Source organism: Glycine soja, chromosome 2 (assembly GCF_004193775.1).
Source record: "Glycine soja cultivar W05 chromosome 2, ASM419377v2, whole genome shotgun sequence".
Taxonomy (NCBI): Eukaryota; Viridiplantae; Streptophyta; class Magnoliopsida; order Fabales; family Fabaceae; genus Glycine; species Glycine soja.
This window is the reverse complement of record NC_041003.1, coordinates 40,108,941-40,127,369: the sequence shown is the minus strand read 5'-3', so window position 1 is coordinate 40,127,369 and position 18,429 is coordinate 40,108,941. Positions and strand designations below refer to the sequence as shown.

At 36.3% G+C, this 18,429-nt stretch overlaps 3 protein-coding genes across 3 annotated transcripts; all 3 read left to right on the top strand.

The window, feature by feature from the left end:
• Nucleotides 1-631: 631 nt before the first annotated feature.
• Nucleotides 632-4,119, top strand: LOC114393939 (2-Cys peroxiredoxin BAS1, chloroplastic-like). Its single transcript, XM_028355455.1, has 7 exons — nucleotides 632-978; nucleotides 1,084-1,158; nucleotides 1,565-1,646; nucleotides 2,102-2,181; nucleotides 2,782-2,907; nucleotides 3,568-3,681; nucleotides 3,799-4,119. The coding sequence occupies exons 1-7, from the start codon at nucleotides 790-792 to the stop codon at nucleotides 3,913-3,915; spliced, it is 783 nt and encodes a 260-aa protein (XP_028211256.1). The 5' UTR covers nucleotides 632-789; the 3' UTR covers nucleotides 3,916-4,119.
• A 10,417-nt stretch (nucleotides 4,120-14,536) lies between these two features.
• Nucleotides 14,537-15,043, top strand: LOC114376136. Its single transcript, XM_028334083.1, has one exon. It carries the CDS (start codon nucleotides 14,537-14,539, stop codon nucleotides 15,041-15,043), a length of 507 nt encoding a protein of 168 aa, XP_028189884.1.
• A 2,933-nt stretch (nucleotides 15,044-17,976) lies between these two features.
• Nucleotides 17,977-18,429, top strand: LOC114376125. Its single transcript, XM_028334059.1, has one exon. The coding sequence runs from the start codon at nucleotides 17,977-17,979 to the stop codon at nucleotides 18,427-18,429; it is 453 nt and encodes a 150-aa protein (XP_028189860.1).

Genomic DNA, 18,429 nt, shown 5'->3' with positions numbered 1-18,429 from the left:
ACAAAAATAAAATGAACATCAAAATCTCATTTTGTATGAAATAAAACACATCCGAGAATCTTCTTTTATTACATTCTAACAAACATAAAAAACATATTTCTATTTCCATATTCTCAAGAATCCAACAAGATTTCATAAAACAAACATCTTCTTTTATTTCAATATTACAACTAGATATCAATTACAAACTAATAAGTAAGAATTAATTAAAAATAAAAATCTTAAGTTTGAACCTCATGAATGAAATTAATCATTAATAAAATTCGTATATATTTCACACCAAAATAAAAAATAAATAAATAAATAAAATTCAGAAAATGAGTAAAAGAGTAATTAGTTATCAAAATAATAAAAATGTTTGATTTTGAGGACAAAAAGGAAGAAGATAGAAATATAAAAGAATTTTTTAATTAAAATAAAGTATAAAGTATGTGAATTTCACGTGAAAAATATAAAAAATCTTTCCTCCCCTAAATCAATCATATTTATTGGATGTAAAATAGAAAATAAATTTTTGAAAAAAAAAACAGTATAAAAAATACAAAATTTTTCTATTTATTTCTCTCTTGCTAACCCTTAGCCTCTTTTATAGCATAACGTATGAACGATAGCAGTGACTAGTGAGTGAGGCGCGTTTGGCTTTAGCATTTAGCATTTTCTCTCTCTCTCTCTACACGCTGTTACTTTATCATATAACCTGACTCACCCCACCCAATCCTATTCCCATCCCATTTGAACCTCTCCTTCTCGCAGAGTGAGCGAGCAAGCGAATATCCCAATCCCACACCAATGGCATGCTCAGCCACCTCTGCTTCCCTCTTCTCCGCAAACCCAACACCCCTCTTCTCTCCCAAACCCTCTCTCTCCCTCCACCTTAACCCTCTCCCCACGCGCCCTTCTCCCTCCCTCACGCGCCCTTCTCTCTCCCTCACGCGCCCTTCTCACTCTCGCCGCTCCTTCGTTGTCAAAGCCTCCTCCGTAAGCTTCTTCAATGTTCCTCGAATTAGAGCAGGAATGCTCCTTTGAGGAATCTTGCTAACTAAAGTACTGTTTTTTGTTTTGTTTTTCTTAATGAATGAACAGAGCGAGCTTCCGCTGGTTGGTAACACCGCACCGGATTTCGAAGCAGAGGCTGTGTTTGACCAGGAGTTTATCAACGTAAAAACAACTAGTCCTCATTCTTCGCTTGTCAAATGTTGTCTTTTTTTATTTATTTGTTTTAAGCTAAAATGTGTTTTAGTTCTTTCAATTTTCAGTCAAATTTGGCCGTAATCCGTGTATTTTATTGAGTTTCTGGTCGTGGATTTTTTTATAATTGGTAAATTTCGTTCTTCCTTCTAGTATCTTAAGTTCTATAATGAGGGATGGAATTCACCTATTATAAAAATAATAAAAAATAGAAAAAAATAGGAGGACTGAAATTGTCGGTTTTAAAGTAATAGGAAGTAAGACCAATTTTGACTTGAAATTGAGGGAAATAAAGCACATTTTTATCCTTTATTTTTATTTTTGTAATAGTTTTTGCAAAGTTTTGTGCTTTTTGGCTAAAGCATTGTGATTCCAGGTGAAACTATCTGATTACATTGGGAAGAAATATGTTGTGCTCTTCTTCTACCCGTTGGACTTCACCTTTGTCTGCCCCACAGGTTAGTGGACATTTTAGCTGAGTAAACAAGGTTGAGACATACGTGCAATTTGTTTGTTTGGTTTAACTTATTACAGAAAAATGAGGGTTTGTTTGGTTTAACTTATTACAGAAAAATGAGGGTTTGATTGGTTTAACACTTTAACTTATTTTAGAAAAATAAGGTTTGGTTTAAAAAATTGTTTGCTGATTATATTTTCTGTTTTTATTTTTAGTCACAAAATTGCCATCTTGCTTTGACTATGTTTTGTGATTTCAATTTTTCTATTTTTTTATACATGTTTTTTAAAACAAGAAACAATAGAAAACATTTTTTGAAACCAAATGACCCCTAATTATTTATTTTTGTTAATTTATTAAGAGAGTCTTTTATGAAAAAAAATATGTTATTTCCCTGGAGAAGACATCACCAAACCTTTTAACTCCCTAACAATAACATCTGCTACTTGCCCACAGAAATCACTGCTTTCAGTGACCGACATGCAGAGTTCGAGGCACTAAATACTGAGATATTGGGTGTTTCAGTTGACAGTGTGGTGAGTTAGTTTAGACTCCTTATTAGTTTTTGTTGTTGGCTCAGTTGATGGGGCGTGTGTGTTTGTGTACAAAATCTCATATTCTGCTTCAGGTGTGACATACTTCTGTCTGCTATATATTAGCTAGTGAGGAAAATGAAGCTTATGAAAAGGATTAGGCCCACTTACAACCTATGGATTGATTAAACTAGTTTGTGGCATAATTGATAAAAGTCAAAAACTTCGTGGTTTCTGTATTTTCATTTGTCTCTGAAAACTTTCTGCATAGAGTAAAAGTATGGTCAGGAATTACTTCAACAATAAAGGAAGAGGGAAACATCTTAATGGAAATTTCATTCTAACTTTGATAGTTAATACATGTTTTTGTTGATTTACAGGTGCAATGAGATTATATGATATTTATATTTATAAAGTAACAGATGACCTTTTGCATAGACAGCAACAATACTCTTGCATGCAGATGTGTGCCTTTGAAAAACAAGGCTCTTTGTGTTAGAATCTATTGGTTCTGTACGTGCTCATGTGTCTGCCATAGCCTATCTAATGGAACTTCCTAAGTTTATTTGTCGTCAATTTGTGATGCTATTGTTATTATTGTAGTTCTCGCACCTTGCATGGATCCAAACAGATAGAAAGTCAGGTGGCCTTGGTGACTTGAACTATCCTTTGATTTCTGATGTCACCAAATCCATATCGAAATCTTATGGTGTTCTCATTCCTGATCAGGTACGAAATTTGTTTGAAAAATTGCTACTTATGTATGGATGGATTATAAAAGAAAATAATGGATTATAAAAGAAAATAGCAATCATCTAATTTATCTGTGTTCTCTTTTCTCACTTCTTGAACCTAGGAAAGGGTATATCATGTTTTGTATGAGGCATATTCTCCACTTTGCATAATTTGCGAGTTATCAGACACGCTATCCAATCAAGTTTTAATTTGGTTTTTTAAGGACTTGAACCATGGCCGTGCCTTTTCCTTTCCCAGTCCCTGTCTTCTATCCTTCCGTCCTTAATTATAACATCCTTTTTATAAATTTGTTTGTTCCTTCTTATAAGACCCTTTTCTAATTTTTAGATGCATTACTTATTTTTTTCTTAACATATCCTTATTTAATTATTCTCTCTTCAAACATTATTGAGAAACAATTTAGTAAATAGAGAGATAATAAAATGATAACTTTGGAATGATAGGACAAATAACAGACTTAATGTAATTAACTAAATTATTTTTCTTAAGAGACGAAAATTAGTTGAAAGAGTCTTTTAATTAGGGATGGAGGGAGTAGTAGGTAGCATCAAGTGTTGACATTAAAATTATTGCCTTTCATTCCACTTTATCAAACTTGTGCCCTAATAACTCTGAATATATCCGATGATATAGGGAATTGCATTGAGAGGATTGTTCATTATTGACAAGGAAGGGGTTATTCAGCATTCTACCATTAACAACTTGGCAATTGGTAGAAGTGTTGACGAGACAAAGAGAACTCTCCAGGTAATTATACACTCAATTAGCAGTTAGGACAAGATCAAGATTGAACAAGATTAGAATATCACATTTTTTTGTTTTTCCATTATAATGTAGATAATTTTATGTGCATTGGTATTGCAGGCCTTACAGTATGTGCAGGAGAACCCAGATGAAGTTTGCCCTGCTGGGTGGAAGCCTGGGGAGAAGTCCATGAAACCAGACCCTAAACTTAGCAAAGACTACTTTGCAGCGGTGTAGCTAGGATAATAGTTAAGAGTGGCTATCTGCATCTGTATCAATCAGTGAATTGCAAAAGGGTCTTGTTTTTTTTTAATGTTTTGTAAGTCCTTAAATTTTGAGCCGCAGGGTTTGGTAATATGCGTGCTGGTGTACTGGATTTTGAAGTGTACTATGTATTAATTTGCAATTTCTGTTCATTATGATCTCTGTATTTCGTGTTCATATATGAACCTTATCTTTTGCCAAGGCTGGAGTTCCAGCAAGTTATCAAAATTCCAAATGTGATAAAACTGGAAACTACCACGTCTTTGATAAAATGAAACTGATAAGCTAAAAAAAAGAGTTAATAGAAAGCTTAAATAAGAAACTAATATTAAATTTTCTACAAGAGAATCTACAGTTTCTTGTTATGAGACATAAATTGTCATGAACTTGTTCCAAAAGCTTAATCTGTTAAGTGAGAGCACAGTTTTTGAGCTTCAAGCTTGGGTAGTGTACAGGTTCATCTAGCTTGTGTGGAAATTGTATTGAAATTTAACTTTTTGGCTTTGAGACTAGCTTATCTTTAAAGCTTCAGCTGTAGAGTGACAACCTATGAATGATTTTTGAAAAAATGGCTTAATCATCTTATCTGTAAATTACTCTCAAAAAAGCTCTATGCTGTTCAGGATTTTAATAAATGGTTCGTAACCAGTGTCAAGGTTTTTGGGATTTGTGACTACATGACAATCGTAATTGTAGTAGCATGATCTGGCATTGTTCACAATTTTTATTTTTATTTTGTAATATTGTGACAAAAGTGCAATCATAACTGTGACCATAATTTCTTGATGCTTGTCACTTTAACATCAACAATGTGACCAAATCGAGACTGTCTTCTGTATGATAACCAGTGATAAAGGACATAAGATGAGATAAAATTCAGATAAGATGAACTGACGAGGTTGACGGATAACATAATTCAAAAATCAAATGCTTATAGACAATATAGATAAGTCTTCTTAAAGTTCAATTTTGATTTTTGAATAAAAATAATTAAATCTGAAATAGAATAGTCCAAGAAGAATTAAAAAAAAAAGTAGAATATTCCACGAGGCCGAATGTTGCCTGCATAAGCCTGAACCCTATATTAGTCCAAAGGGTGCTGCTATTCTCACCTTCAAGCCCTCTCTCTCCACCTCCTGTATTTTTTTTTCTTCAAAAAGCTACAAAAAGACCTATTTATCCTCCATCATTTTCCTACACCCCTTCCTCTTGTTTCTATCGCACCCCTTCTCCTTCTGAATTTTTTTGTTCCCTTCCCCTTCCAGATGTTCTGCCGCCGCTACACCATGATGGTGAAGGAGTAGAGAGGATTTCACCCAGCACCTTGTTGTGGTTCGCATTACCTTTGCCCCCATCATTCATGGTTCTATTGTGTTTTTGAAAAAATATATGATGAAAACATAATTTAATTGTATATTTTGCTCAACGGAATACATTTTTGTTAAAGAGTATTTTCGAAATTTGAAAAATACAAACACAATTTGGGATGGGAAGAGCAAAACGAGATATGAGAATAGAAAAAACCCTAGTCCAATCAGCTGTATTAATATATATTCTTTTGTTTGCAAGTTCAGGCCTCTTACTAACTTGGCTTATTTTAAGCTAAAAAAATAAAACAAAACTCAAAATAATTTATAAAAACTTAGAAGCTTTCCATACTAACTGGTATTAAGTAACGTGGGATTTCAAACTTTTGAAACATCTAGCATAACACAGGATTATGTGAGAAAAAAAAATTATATACTCACAGTATAGAGTTTTATATTATCATTCAATCATGAATTGATATGTATTAATTTTTATAATAATTATCTTAAATTATTTTAATTAGTTGACTGTGTAAAAGTTTTTATACTCCATAGTCATATTATATATCCTTTTGAATTTATTCATGAAAGGTTGAACTGTTGCAGTTGGATAGACCCTTCGAGAAGATTAGCCTCAAGGGGCACGAGCCTTCCACGGCACTGACCATATCTGAAACACAGGATTCCAATGAAAGAGCCTTGTTCTCATGTTTGGAATTAAAACACACACACACACACCAAATTTGGTTAGTTATTACACGCTAAAATGTGCCCTATACATATCAAGTCAACTAATAATGTACTAAAAGCATCACTACTTATATAAGTCGTTTAATTTCCGTTTTTTAAGGAGATTTTGGAATTTGGATGTTCATATTGATATAGAAGACTAGAAACAGTTGGATGATAGTCCAGAAAAAAAAAATTGATGTAATCTGACGGCATGCCACTCTGTTTTTGGCTCCGTGCTTTTAGTTGATCTTCAGCTACCAAATTCCCTGAAAATAAAATAATAAAAAAATAAAAAAGATTTTTTTATTACACTTTAGAGAATGAGACTAAATTAAAATAAATAAATAAATCGCAAAAGGGAATCTCTGTATATCCGTGTTATCTTTTATTAGATACAACACAATTTTAGGCACTGCCTTTGTCATTGGTCAAAGTCACCAAACATGATATCAAGCCACTTGCTCCAAATAATTTTCCTACATGAGACGAAATCCTAGTTCATGTGATATTATTGGTTAAACTACCGTTATCCCCATCATTTGGTTTATAGTATTGCAGTCTGCTGATTCCATGAAATCCAGTTTGGAATTTTCACAACCAAAATAATAAGGCGGTTAGGTAGATAAATCGTGAGATACAAGTTATAGCCTTTTTTATTTTATGATAGCAATGGCCAGTGGCACTCTAATACGGTATTAAAAAACTGCAATAAGTGTGTTCATATGTTGTGTAACGTGTTTTTTCTTAAAGTTGTTTGTTGTTTTATCCTAACAATTTTTTTTATAGGTATCATTCGTGTGACATGAAAAATTATGTATATGTTATAATCCTGTTTGATTCCAACTTAACTACTAAATGTAAACAATTCTCCTAATAAAGATATTGTAAGAGATTAACCATTTTCACCAAACTCAATCCCCATTCAATGGTTAATATCTATGAGTTATTAGGATATTACCATTACCAACAAATCGTTTTTAATATAGTAAATTTTATTTCTTTAAATAAGATCTTAAATTTATTATAAAAAAAATTTACTAAAAATAATCAATCAAATTTTTAAATAAAAATTAATCATAAATAAAATTAATAAATATTTTACACCTATAATTAATTGCCGGATGAACAGACAAGGAATGTGCAAGTGACTATGTCAAGCACGGGCCACATAAAACTAGAAAATAACTTCCATACACTTCTCTTTTAGGAGAATACTAACAAATTGTATAAGAAAATATGATATGATTATTGGGTAAAGAATTAGAAATAGAAAGGTTTAATGAGAAAATATGATATGATTATTGTACCTCTACTATGAATTTTAATAAAAAATTTATTTACTAATTTTTTAATCAATATCGTTAAGCACTCGTTATCAAATCCTTTCTTTTATTGAATTTTACCATAAGGATTTACTTTCAATTGTAAATGATTGTTGACGTTGATTTAATATAGCTAAAAGTTAGAATAAAATAACTCATAGGTTCCTAATTTGTTGGATATAGGGATACGAATAAAGATTTTCCGGAAGCCTTAATTTATTTCTCTATCTGATTATATTTATGTTAGCCAGTGCAGCAGAATATTTTGAATCAGTTATAAATATGGCTAACAGCCAAACCAGATGTAGACCTACTGCAATTAGTTGGGAACTCTATAGTTTCTTGTTGAACGGTGACTAGGAATTTTCCAATAAGATTGGATTAGATTTGATCTCATCTAATTGATTAAATCATAATTTATTTAGCGGGCAAGTGCTAATTTACTACAGATCATGTGCCTCACATGTATTTTGTTACATCACAGTTTTCTTATTGTATAGTTTTTGGTGGGACATTTCTCTTATTAAGTATTTTGCCGGACAAATAAAGGCTTCAACCAACTTTACAATGACGAATGGTAATGATAAAATAATTGATTAAAGAAGTGATAACATCAATTAAATTGCTGCTGCTAGTTGGAAGCTAAGTGTTTGATGTGGCATTGGCCGACAAGGTTATTATTGTTGTTACTTGTTACAAGCGTGTTTAGTTTCTTCTTTCTTCCAAAATGTGCAATGAACCCCAGAATGCTGAATTCCCTGAGAATTACATTAAACATTATGCTTAAGAGTATTATTTTTATAAATATGTTTAGTTGATATTGAGTAATTTCAGAAAAAACTTAAATTTTATTTGATTAAGAAAATTAAAAAAATATATGTATTAATGATGTGGGGAGAAACTTTAGAAAGTAATTTTCATTCAAATGCAAATATAACCATGACAGTGTAGATAGCAAGACCATCAAGGCATTTGTCTTAAGTTTATTGAGAATGCAAGTACAAATGTACATCACAATAGAATAGTTTTTTTTAGGAGAAAAAATAGTTGTGTTATATTTTAATATTTTAATAATTAATTGGTGAGCGAAATAAATAATTGAAAGTGAAATTGAAATGCGTAAGACTATGGATTGTGTAGGAATTATTTATTGTTGTAAATAAAACATATCAATCATATATTTGGCATTCCTCTTCAAGTTAGAACATATATGTCATATGAACCAAACTTGTTACAATGCAGTAAACCCAACAGAAACGAAAGAGAGTTCCAATCACGTGATTACACTAGATAAACATAGCTCGGAGGCAACCAATAGAGGCTCGTAGTGGCAACGGGTATGGTTCACCTGTTTATAAAGCCACCCTGAGGTGGAAGGAAAAAGGAAAGGCTACTACAGTTTTAATGTTCCAAGTATTGTACGTTGACGAGCAGGAGGTTGCTGCTGATGAAGACGAGCATGTTGACATTGACGATGAAGGGCTGACAATTGACAGTGGTGATGGAGTTCTAGAACTATTGGAAAGGAAGGGAAGTGAGTTTGGCAATGATGTTGTACCTGTGGAAGCAAAGCTTCAAGATGAATCAACAATGATTCAAAGGTGTTTTGATGATAACAATGATGACAACAAAAGATGATGACAAAAAGCTCAAGAGAATCAAAGAACATCCATCTCAAGAAAATCTAGAACAAGTCAAAGAGTTCAAGAATCAAGAAGAATTCAAGACTCAAGAAGAAAGCCTACAAACAAGAATCAAGATTCAAGATCTCAAGAAACAAGATCAAGATTCAAGACTCAAGATTCAACAATGAAGAAAAGACTCAATCAAGATAAGTATTAAAAAGTTTTTCAAAACTTTAAATAGCACATGAGTTTTTGACAAAACCTTTACCAAAGAGTTTTTACTCTCTGGTAATCGATTACCATATTGTTGTAATTGATTACCAGTAGCAAAATGAGTTTGAAAATGTTTTCAAACTGAATTTACAACGTTCCAAATATTTTCAAAAGGCTGTAATCGATTACAATGTTTTGGTAATCGATTACCAGTGCCCTTGAACGTTGAAATTCAAATTTAAATGTGAAGAGTCACATTGTTTCATTCAAAAGCTTTGTGTAATCGATTACACATATTTGGTAATCGATTACCAGTGTTTGTTTCTGAAAAATCTAAAGATGTAACTCTTCAAAAAGGTTTTGACTCTTTCAAATGGGTTTTAAGTTTTTTTTAAAAGATATAACTCTTCTGAATGGCTTTCTTGACCAGACATGAGAGTCTATAAAAGTAAGGCTTTGTTTTACATTTTGAATCAATTAATTCCAAGTTTTTCTAACAATCTCTTACAATCCTTTACAAGCCTTGAATCTCTTTGAACTTCTTCTTCTTCTTTGTACCAAAAGTTTTCTGATGTTTTCTGGTTTTTTCCAAACCTTGAAAACTTGTGTTATTCATCCTTTCCATTCTCTTCTCCCTTTGCCAAAAAGAATTCACCAAGGACTAATCGCCTGAATTCTTTTTGTGTCTCTCTTCTCCCTTTTCCAAAAGAAGGAAGGACTAACCGCTTGAATTCTTTTGTGTCTCTCTTCTCACTTGTCAAAGAATTCAAAACGACACAGTCTGAGAATTCTTTTGATTCTTCCCATTCCCTAATACAAAAGCGTTCAAAGGTTTAACTGCCTGAGAATTCTTTTGTATCCCCATTCACAAAGTATCAAAGGTGTAACAGCCTAAGATCTTTGTCTTAACACATTGAAGGGTACATCCTTTGTGGTACAAGTAGAGGGTACATCTACTTGGGTTTGACTGAGAACAAGAGAGGGTACATCTCTTGTGGATCAGTTCTAGTGGAGGGTACATCCACTAGGTTCAAAGAGAACAAGGGAGGGTACATCCCTTGTGGATCTTTGCTTGTAAAAGGTTTTTACAAGGTTGAAAGAAATCCCAAGGACCGCAGGTTGCTTGGGGACTGGAGGTAGGCACGGGTTTGTGCTGAACCAGTATAAAAATCCTTGTGTGTTTGTTTCCTTCTTCCCTACTCTTTTACTTTCCGTTGTGCATTTAATTTCCGCTTTTACTTTCTGTTAAGTTTCTCTTCTACTCCTCTTTCTCTTAACAATTTAGTAAAAGCCTTAAAAGAGTAATTTTTAATTAGTAAAGGTTTAGGAATAATTAATTCACCCCCTTCTTAATTATTCTGAGGCCACTCGATCCAACAGTACCCACCCTAGATCTTTTGACCCTTAAATGAGAGCATGGAACTTTCCTGGTACATATCATGCTTCCATGCAGTCTTCAGCGCCCTTGGTAGTGACATATGGTGTGGCATGATTGGAGGCACGGTTGAGGAAGTAGCGAGCAGGTTTGGGTCTCGAGGCTCAACCTTGAATGCTAGTGTTGGCAGGGGTGTATTTCTTAATGTTCTTAATGATGTCTTTGAGGGTCATGTCCAAAGCTGCAAACATGTTTTCTTGTGAGAGTGAGGTAAGAACCAAAGATTGGATTTGAGAGGAGATCAAAGGGTACATTAGAAGTATCTTCTTGCGCTGAGCTAATGTTGTAGTTGCAGTGAAGAGGTACAACAATGTTTAATTATATGGGAGACCAATGAAGGTAGAGATTATGGGGACGAACATCGCTACACATGTTGTGCCACCTGCTATGAATGGAACTTTTGGAAATCCAAATAGAGTTCCCATAAATGGACAAGGAAGAAGTAGGCCATTAGGAAGGCCACATAGGGGAATAGAGGGTGTGGCAACATTCAAAGGGGTCAGGGATGTGGAAGAGGAAGTCATGGTGAAAAGGTTTCTACTGAAGATCTCGATACTAGTTTAGAGAAGTATCATGTTGAGGCTATGCAATTATATTTCCAGTTGTTGGGGGCATATTGATGGAACACCGTCCAATTATGTATGGGATTATGCCCACTATTACTCATTATTTTGTTTCGTTATTTTGTAAACCTCATTCATTATAAGAAATGGTATTTTGTGTCTTTTGATACCATGTATGAATTATTTACTATTGTAATTAAAACATATCAAATCATATATTTGACAAATTGCAACAAACACAAATGCTCATAGTAGAACAACTTGATTATAAAACATTTAATAAATACAGATAACTAGATATTTATATAGATATATTTCTAATAGTGCACGCCCTGAGGCGAAAGGAAAAAGGAAAGGCTATGGTCCAAGTGTTGTCCATCGATGAGCTAGAGATTTCCATTAACGAAGACGAGCATGTCAGTGTTGACGGTAGAGGGTTGGGAATCAAAAATGGTAATGGAGTGCAGTTATTGTTGGAAGGTGATAACTGTTAAATATGAATTATTTTTTATAATAAAAATATATTGAAAATATCTTTAAAAATATTTATTTAGCAATTATTTTTTGCTTAAATATTAGAAATTGATAGTTTTCTTATTTATGGTTTGCAGATATGAAAATGAAGGATTAAAAGCAAAAAAATCCAGAAAATATCAAAAATATGAATAAGGAATATTTTTTTGGCATCAGGCCCAAGTCCACTCCAACAACTATAGAAAGGGAGTCAAGCCCAAATCCACTCCAGCAGCTATGAAAATGGAGTCAAACCAAGGAGAAAAGACACACCAAGTCTCAAAGCACTCTAATATACACCTAAAGCCTGAGAACTCTTCCTTAGGAAATTCTTTCTTCTCTTTCATCATTTTTTATTCCCTTTTTCCATCCCTTCTCCTCCATCAGTTCCTATATCCCTTTTCTAGTGTAAGGCCCCTTATGGCTATGAGAGGCTTAACCCTTAGTTAGGGTCTGACAGGTCTAAAAAGCCAAAAGATGTATTGTACTCTTCATATTTATCAATGCAAACATGTGTTTTCTTTCCTATTATCCTTTTCTACTTTTAATTTCATGCATTATGCATCCTTGCATCATCTTTGGAGGTTAGGTGCTCGACAGAGGGTAATCCTTAATAGAAAAACAAAGAAGGTTTTGCATGCATCTATTTTAGGAATTAGTCGCTCGATAAAGGATAATTTCTAATAGAACTTAAAGGAAGAAGTATCTTAATAAAATCATTACTAGACATAGAGTGATTGTATTATGCCTATGCATCAAAGCAAGCATCTAGAATTAGAACTTCATGCATTTTATCTATTGACTCTTTGCAAAGTCATTTGGGAGATAGATAGGTAAAATAGGCTTGTTATCGTGAGACATCAATGGCAAGTATTCTAATAGATGTGGGTAGAATAAATTCACCTGATTAATAGTGAAAAATCACACATAATACATCTTAGGCAAATAAGGCATGCTAGGTCCTAACATTCTCATCCCATTGAATTCCCTTTTATATCTTGTGTCTCTTTTTATCTATTATTTCAGTTATTGTTTCTTTTAAACTCATATTTTCCTTTACCTTATCTCATCTTTTCTCTTATAAATTGGAAATTGTCCAACATAAGTACAAAATAAAGCCCCTGTGAAAATTGACACTCGGATTTCCGAGTCTTTATTACTTGGACATTTGGTACACTTGCCAAACGGTTAACAAGTTTTTGGCGCCATTGCCGAGGACTTTGTTCTTCGTACTTGGTTGCCATACATTTTCAATTTGTAAGTATTAATTCTTCTTTATTCTTTATTTACAATTTTTAATCATTATTTTTCTTCTCCCTTCTTTTTCTTCTATAATTTGTATGGTAGTGCTTGTTTTTGTGTATGCGAGGCACAACTGCAACCGAAGATTTAGCTCCACTTAATCCAGAAATTGAAGCCACTTATAGGCATAACAACGCTACGAGAAAAAGAAGAGAGCAAGAAATACAAGGGAGAAGTCAACCCTTACCTCCACCCTCTCCACAAAGCTACTATCAAATGGAAGAGGAGCATGCATGACGAGTGACACTAGATGACTACTCTAATACAACTACCCCACAATTCTTCACCAATATTGCAAGGCTGGAGGTTCAAGTGGCCAACATATCTTATCCTCACTCTCTCATATAGCTGATACAAGGAAACCTCTTCCACGGTCTACCAAATGAGGATCCTTATGCTCATCTCACCACCTACATAGAAATCTATAACACGGTATAGATAGTCGGTGTTCCCGAGAATGCCATATGCCTCAATCTCTTTTCTTTTTCTTTGGCAGGGGAAGCAAAAAGGTGGTTACACTCCTTCAAAGGCAATAGCTTGAGGAACTAGGAAGAAGTTGTCGAAAAGTTCTTAAAGAAATACTTTCCAAAGTCAAAGACTGCCAAGGGGAAGATGGAAATATGCTCATTCCATCAATTCCCCGATGAATCACTTAGCGAGGCGCTCGACCGTTTCCATGGACTACTTAGAAAGACGCCTACACAGGGGTACAACAAACCGGTGCAATTAAACATCTTCATAGATGGCCTGCGACCGCAGTCAAAGCAACTCCTTGATGCATCCGCAGGGGGAAAAATCAAGTTGAAGACACCAGAGGAGGCAATGGAGTTGATAGAGAACATAGCGGCCAATGATTATGCCATCTTTCGTGATCGAGCATACACGCCAACAAAGAGGAGACTTCTGGAACTCACAACCCAAGATGCAACACTGGCCCAAAACAAGCTATTGGCCCGACAGATAGAGGCTTTGACGGAGACCCTCAACAAGCTCCGTCAACAACTACAAGCGATAAGTCCCTCTCACTCTTCAATCATGCAAATAGGGGGATGCCACATCTGAAGTGGAGCACACGAGCTAGGGCAATGCATAGCCCAAGAAGATTCTTCCAAGGAGGTGAACTACATGGGAGCTCAAAATCGCTGAGGATTCCAAGGCTACAACCAAGGAGGACTGCTGGGATTTAACCAAGGGAGGAATTTCACACACGGCTCAAGCTGGAGGAATCATCCAGGGAACCAATTCAACGAGCAAAGAAGTCAACCTGTCCAGAATTCCAACGAAGGGGTTGATCTTTTTTAGAAGACTAGCAAGCTTGAGGAGACGCTAAATCAATTCATGCAGATATCCATGTCTAACTATAGGAGCATAGAGTCATCCATCAAGAACCTAGAGATACAAGTGGGACAATTAGCCAAACAAATGGCTGAAAGACCCACTAGAAGCTTTGGAGCCAACATAGAGAAGAACCCGAAGGAGGAATGCAGGGCAATGTTAACTAGAAGCCAAAGGAGAGTGCAAGAAGAAGAGAAAGCTGAAGGAGACCAGTCTGAGGAAGGAAGGGTAGACAAAGAAGAAGAGAATGAGGAAGAAGAGGGAAGAAGAAGTAGAGAAGAAGGTCTTAAGCTCTAAGACCAAAAGCCAGCTAGCCCGAGAGGCTAGGAAAGAAGAACCACCAGCCCCTCTAAAGGAGCCCCCATACCCTTTAGTGTTGTCAAAGAAGAATAAGGAGCACTACTTCAAGCATTTCTTAGAGATATTCAAGGGGCTGGAGATAACCATGCTATTTGGGGAAGCCTTGCAGCAGATGCTGCTCTACACCAAATTCATGAAGGACATCCTCGCCAAGAAAGGGAAGTACATTGATAATGAGAGCATTATGGTGGAAGGCAACTGCAGTGCGGTGATACAGAGGAAGCTTCCCAAGAAATTTAAAGACCTCGAGAGCATGACAATCCCTTGCACCATAGGGAACGAATCAGTAGGGAAGGCTCTCATTCACTTAAGGGAAAGCATCAACTTGATGCTCCTGTCAATGTGTAGAAGAATTGGAAACCTGAAGATAGACCCTACCAAGATGACACTCTAGCTCGTAGATCGATCAATCATCAGACGTACGGGGTAGTAGAAGATGTCCTTGTCAAAGTCCGTCACTTTACTTTCCAAGTAGATTTTTTCATCATGGACATAGAAGAAGATACAGAAGTTCCTCTTATCTTAGGTTGACCCTTCATGCTAACTGCCAACTGCGTGGTAGATATGGGGAATGGTAATCTGGAAATGAGCATCGATGACCAAAAGGTAACCTTCAACCTTTTTGAAGCAATTAAATACTCAGAGGAAGATAGGAGGTGCTTCAAGGTGGAAGAGGTCGATAAAGAAGACGTTGGTGCTCTTCAAACCACACTGAATTCACTAGAGAAAGCTTTGATCAATGTTGTGTCTAACCAATGAAGTGGAGAAGGATCTAAGGGCTTTCTTGGAAGACTTAGATTGTGAAGAAAATATTCTTGCAGCGGGGACCAGTTTTGAAGAATTAAAAAGCGCGAGTCCATTCGAGAAGACCAAGGTGGAGTTGAAGATCCTACCCAACAACCTAAAGTATGTGTTCTTGGAGGAGAATGAGACCAAGCTTGTGGTGATTAGCAGTGAGCTAACAACAGAGGAAGAGAACATGTTGGTGGAGGTCCTCAAGAGACACGGGGAGGCAATAGGGTGGCACATATCAGATCTGAAAGGAATCAGCCCTACCTGTTGTATACACAAGATAATGATGGAATAAAACTACAGACCAGTTAGACAGCCCCAAAGAAGGCTCAACCCATCAATGAAAAAAAAGGTGCAAAAAGAGATGCTCAAGCTTCTAGAGGCTAGGCTTATCTACCCCATTTTCGACAATGCTTGGGTAAGCCCAGTCTAGGTGGTACCAAAGAAATGGGGCATGAAAGTCATTCGAAATGAAAAGAATGACCTAATCCCAACAAGGATCATCACTGGCTGGAGAATATGCATAGATTACCGCAAGCTTAACAAAGCCACAAGGAAAAACCATTTTCCTTTGCCCTTCATGGATCAAATGTTGGAGAGGCTTGCGGGACAGGCTTACTACTACTTCTTGGATGGATACTCTGGATACAATCAGATTGCAGTGGACCCCAAGGATCAGGAGACGACAACCTTCACATGCCCTTTTGGTGTCTTTGCCTACAGACGGATGTCGTTTGGGTTATGTAATGCACCTGCCACATTTCAAAGGTGCATGTTGGCCATTTTTGCAGATATGGTGGAGAAAGGTATCGAGGTATTCATGGATGACTTCTCGGTATTTAGGCCCTCTTTTGAATGTTGCTTGAAGAACTTGGAGATTATGCTATAGAGATGCGTGGAAACAAACCTAGTCTCGAACTAGGAGAAGTGTCACTTCATGGTTCGAGAAGGCATAGTCTTGGGCCACAAAATTTCGGCCTGAGGGATTGAGGTAGATCGGGCCAAGATTGATGTCATTGAGAAGTTGCCACCACCATCCAATGTCAAAGCCATTAGGAGCTTCCTAGGACATGCAAGGTTCTACAGGAGATTCATTAAAGACTTCTCCAAAATTGCTAGACCATTGAGCAATCTACTGAACAAAGATGTTGTGTTTAAATTTGATGAAAAGTGTTCAACGGCTTTCCAGTCCCTAAAAGACAAGCTCACAACTGCCCCAGTGATGATCGCACCCGACTGGAGTAAAGAGTTTGAATTAATGTGCAATGCTAGTGATTATGCAGTGGGTGCAGTCCTAGGACAAAGGTAAGACAAGACATTCCATGTCATCTACTATGCTAGCAAAGTTTTCAATGAAGCACAGATGAATTATGCCACCATAGAGAAGGAGATGCTAGCCATTGTCTTTGCCTTAGAAAAATTCAGACCATACTTGGTGGGGTCAAGGGTGGTGATTTTCACTGATCATGCCGCCATCAAGCACCTTCTCACCAAAGCAGATTCAAAACCAAGGCTGATTCGATGGGTCTTGCTCATTCAAGAGTTTTATATAGTTATCAAGGACAAGAAAGGATCCGAGAATGTGGTGGCTGACCACCTCTCCCGGGTGAAGAATGAAGAAGTGACCAAAGAAGAACCGGAGATAAGGGGAGAATTTCCAGATGAGTTCCTCTTACAAGCCACCGCAAGACCTTGGTTTGCTGATGTGGCTAACTATAAAGCCACATGAATCATCCCTGAAGAGCTTAACTGGAGTCAACGGAAGAAATTTCTACATGATGCTCGCTTCTATGTGTGGGATGATCCACATCTGTTCAAGCTAGAAGCAAACAATTTGTTGAGGAGGTGTGTTATGATGGAGGAAGCACAGAGCATCCTTTGGCACTGCCATAGTTCACCATATGGCGGTCACCACAATAGAGATAAGACTACAGCAAAGGTGCTACAAGCAAGGTTCTTTTGGCCCTCAATCTTCAAAGGCGCTCATGATTATGTGCGTCAATGTGACAAATGCCAGAGAACAAGGGGGATTTCCAGAAAGAACGAGATGCCTCTACAAAACATAATGGAGGTAGAAATCTTTGATTGTTGGGGGATTGACTTTGTAGGGACTCTCCCATCTTCATATGGGAATATCTATATCCTGGTAGCTGTTGATTACGTGTCTAAGTGGGTGGAAGCAATAGCCACTCCCAAAAATGATGCTAGGGTAATGATAAAATTCTTAAAGAAAAACATCTTTTCCCGTTTTGGAGTACCATGAGCCCTAATCAGTGATGGGGGAACACACTTCTGCAATGCACAACTGAAGAAGGTTTTGGAGCATTACAATGTCAGACATAAGATAGCAACACCTTATCATCCCCAGAAAAATGGCCAAGCAGAAGTTTCAAATAGAGAGCTAAAGCGAATCCTTGAGAAGATTGTCGCATCATCAAGAATGGATTAGGCTTTGAAGCTGGATGATGCTCTCTGGGCTACTGCATTCAAGACTCCCATAGGCCTTCCACCATTCCAGTTGGTCTATGGCAAAGCATGCCACCTACCGGTGGAGTTGGAGAGTTGGAGCACAAAGCCTACGGGGCCCTCAAACTTCTTAACTTTGATGAAGCTACATCTGGAGAGAAGAGGAAGTTACAATTGCTAGAGTTAGAAGAAATAAGGATGAATGCCTATGAATCATCCAAGATTTATAAGCAGAAGATGAAGGTGTATCATGACAAGAAGCTACAGAGACAAAACTTCCAGCCAGGCCAACAAGTCTTGCTTTTCAATTTCAGACTCAGACTATTTCCAGGAAAACTGAAGTCAAAGTGGTCAGGGCCGTTTATGATCAAAGAAGTAAGACCCCATGGAACTGTGGAATTGGTGGACCCTACAGCATGCACTCCTGAGAAAAGATGGATCGTCAATGGACAACGCTTAAAATTTTACAATGGAGGCCAGTTAGAAAGATTAACAAGTGTTGTCTACTTGAACGATCCATAA

Bases quoted from the DNA above. Each gene is read 5' to 3' on its own strand.
- LOC114393939 (XM_028355455.1), top strand. From the start codon at position 790: ATGGCATGCTCAGCCACCTCTGCTTCCCTCTTCTCCGCAAACCCAACA. The intron at 1,647-2,101 runs GTTAGTGGACAT...ACTTGCCCACAG, and splicing joins CACCTTTGTCTGCCCCACAG to AAATCACTGCTTTCAGTGAC. The intron at 2,908-3,567 runs GTACGAAATTTG...CCGATGATATAG, and splicing joins GTGTTCTCATTCCTGATCAG to GGAATTGCATTGAGAGGATT.
- LOC114376136 (XM_028334083.1), top strand. From the start codon at position 14,537: ATGAGGAAGAAGAGGGAAGAAGAAGTAGAGAAGAAGGTCTTAAGCTCT.
- LOC114376125 (XM_028334059.1), top strand. From the start codon at position 17,977: ATGCCACCTACCGGTGGAGTTGGAGAGTTGGAGCACAAAGCCTACGGG.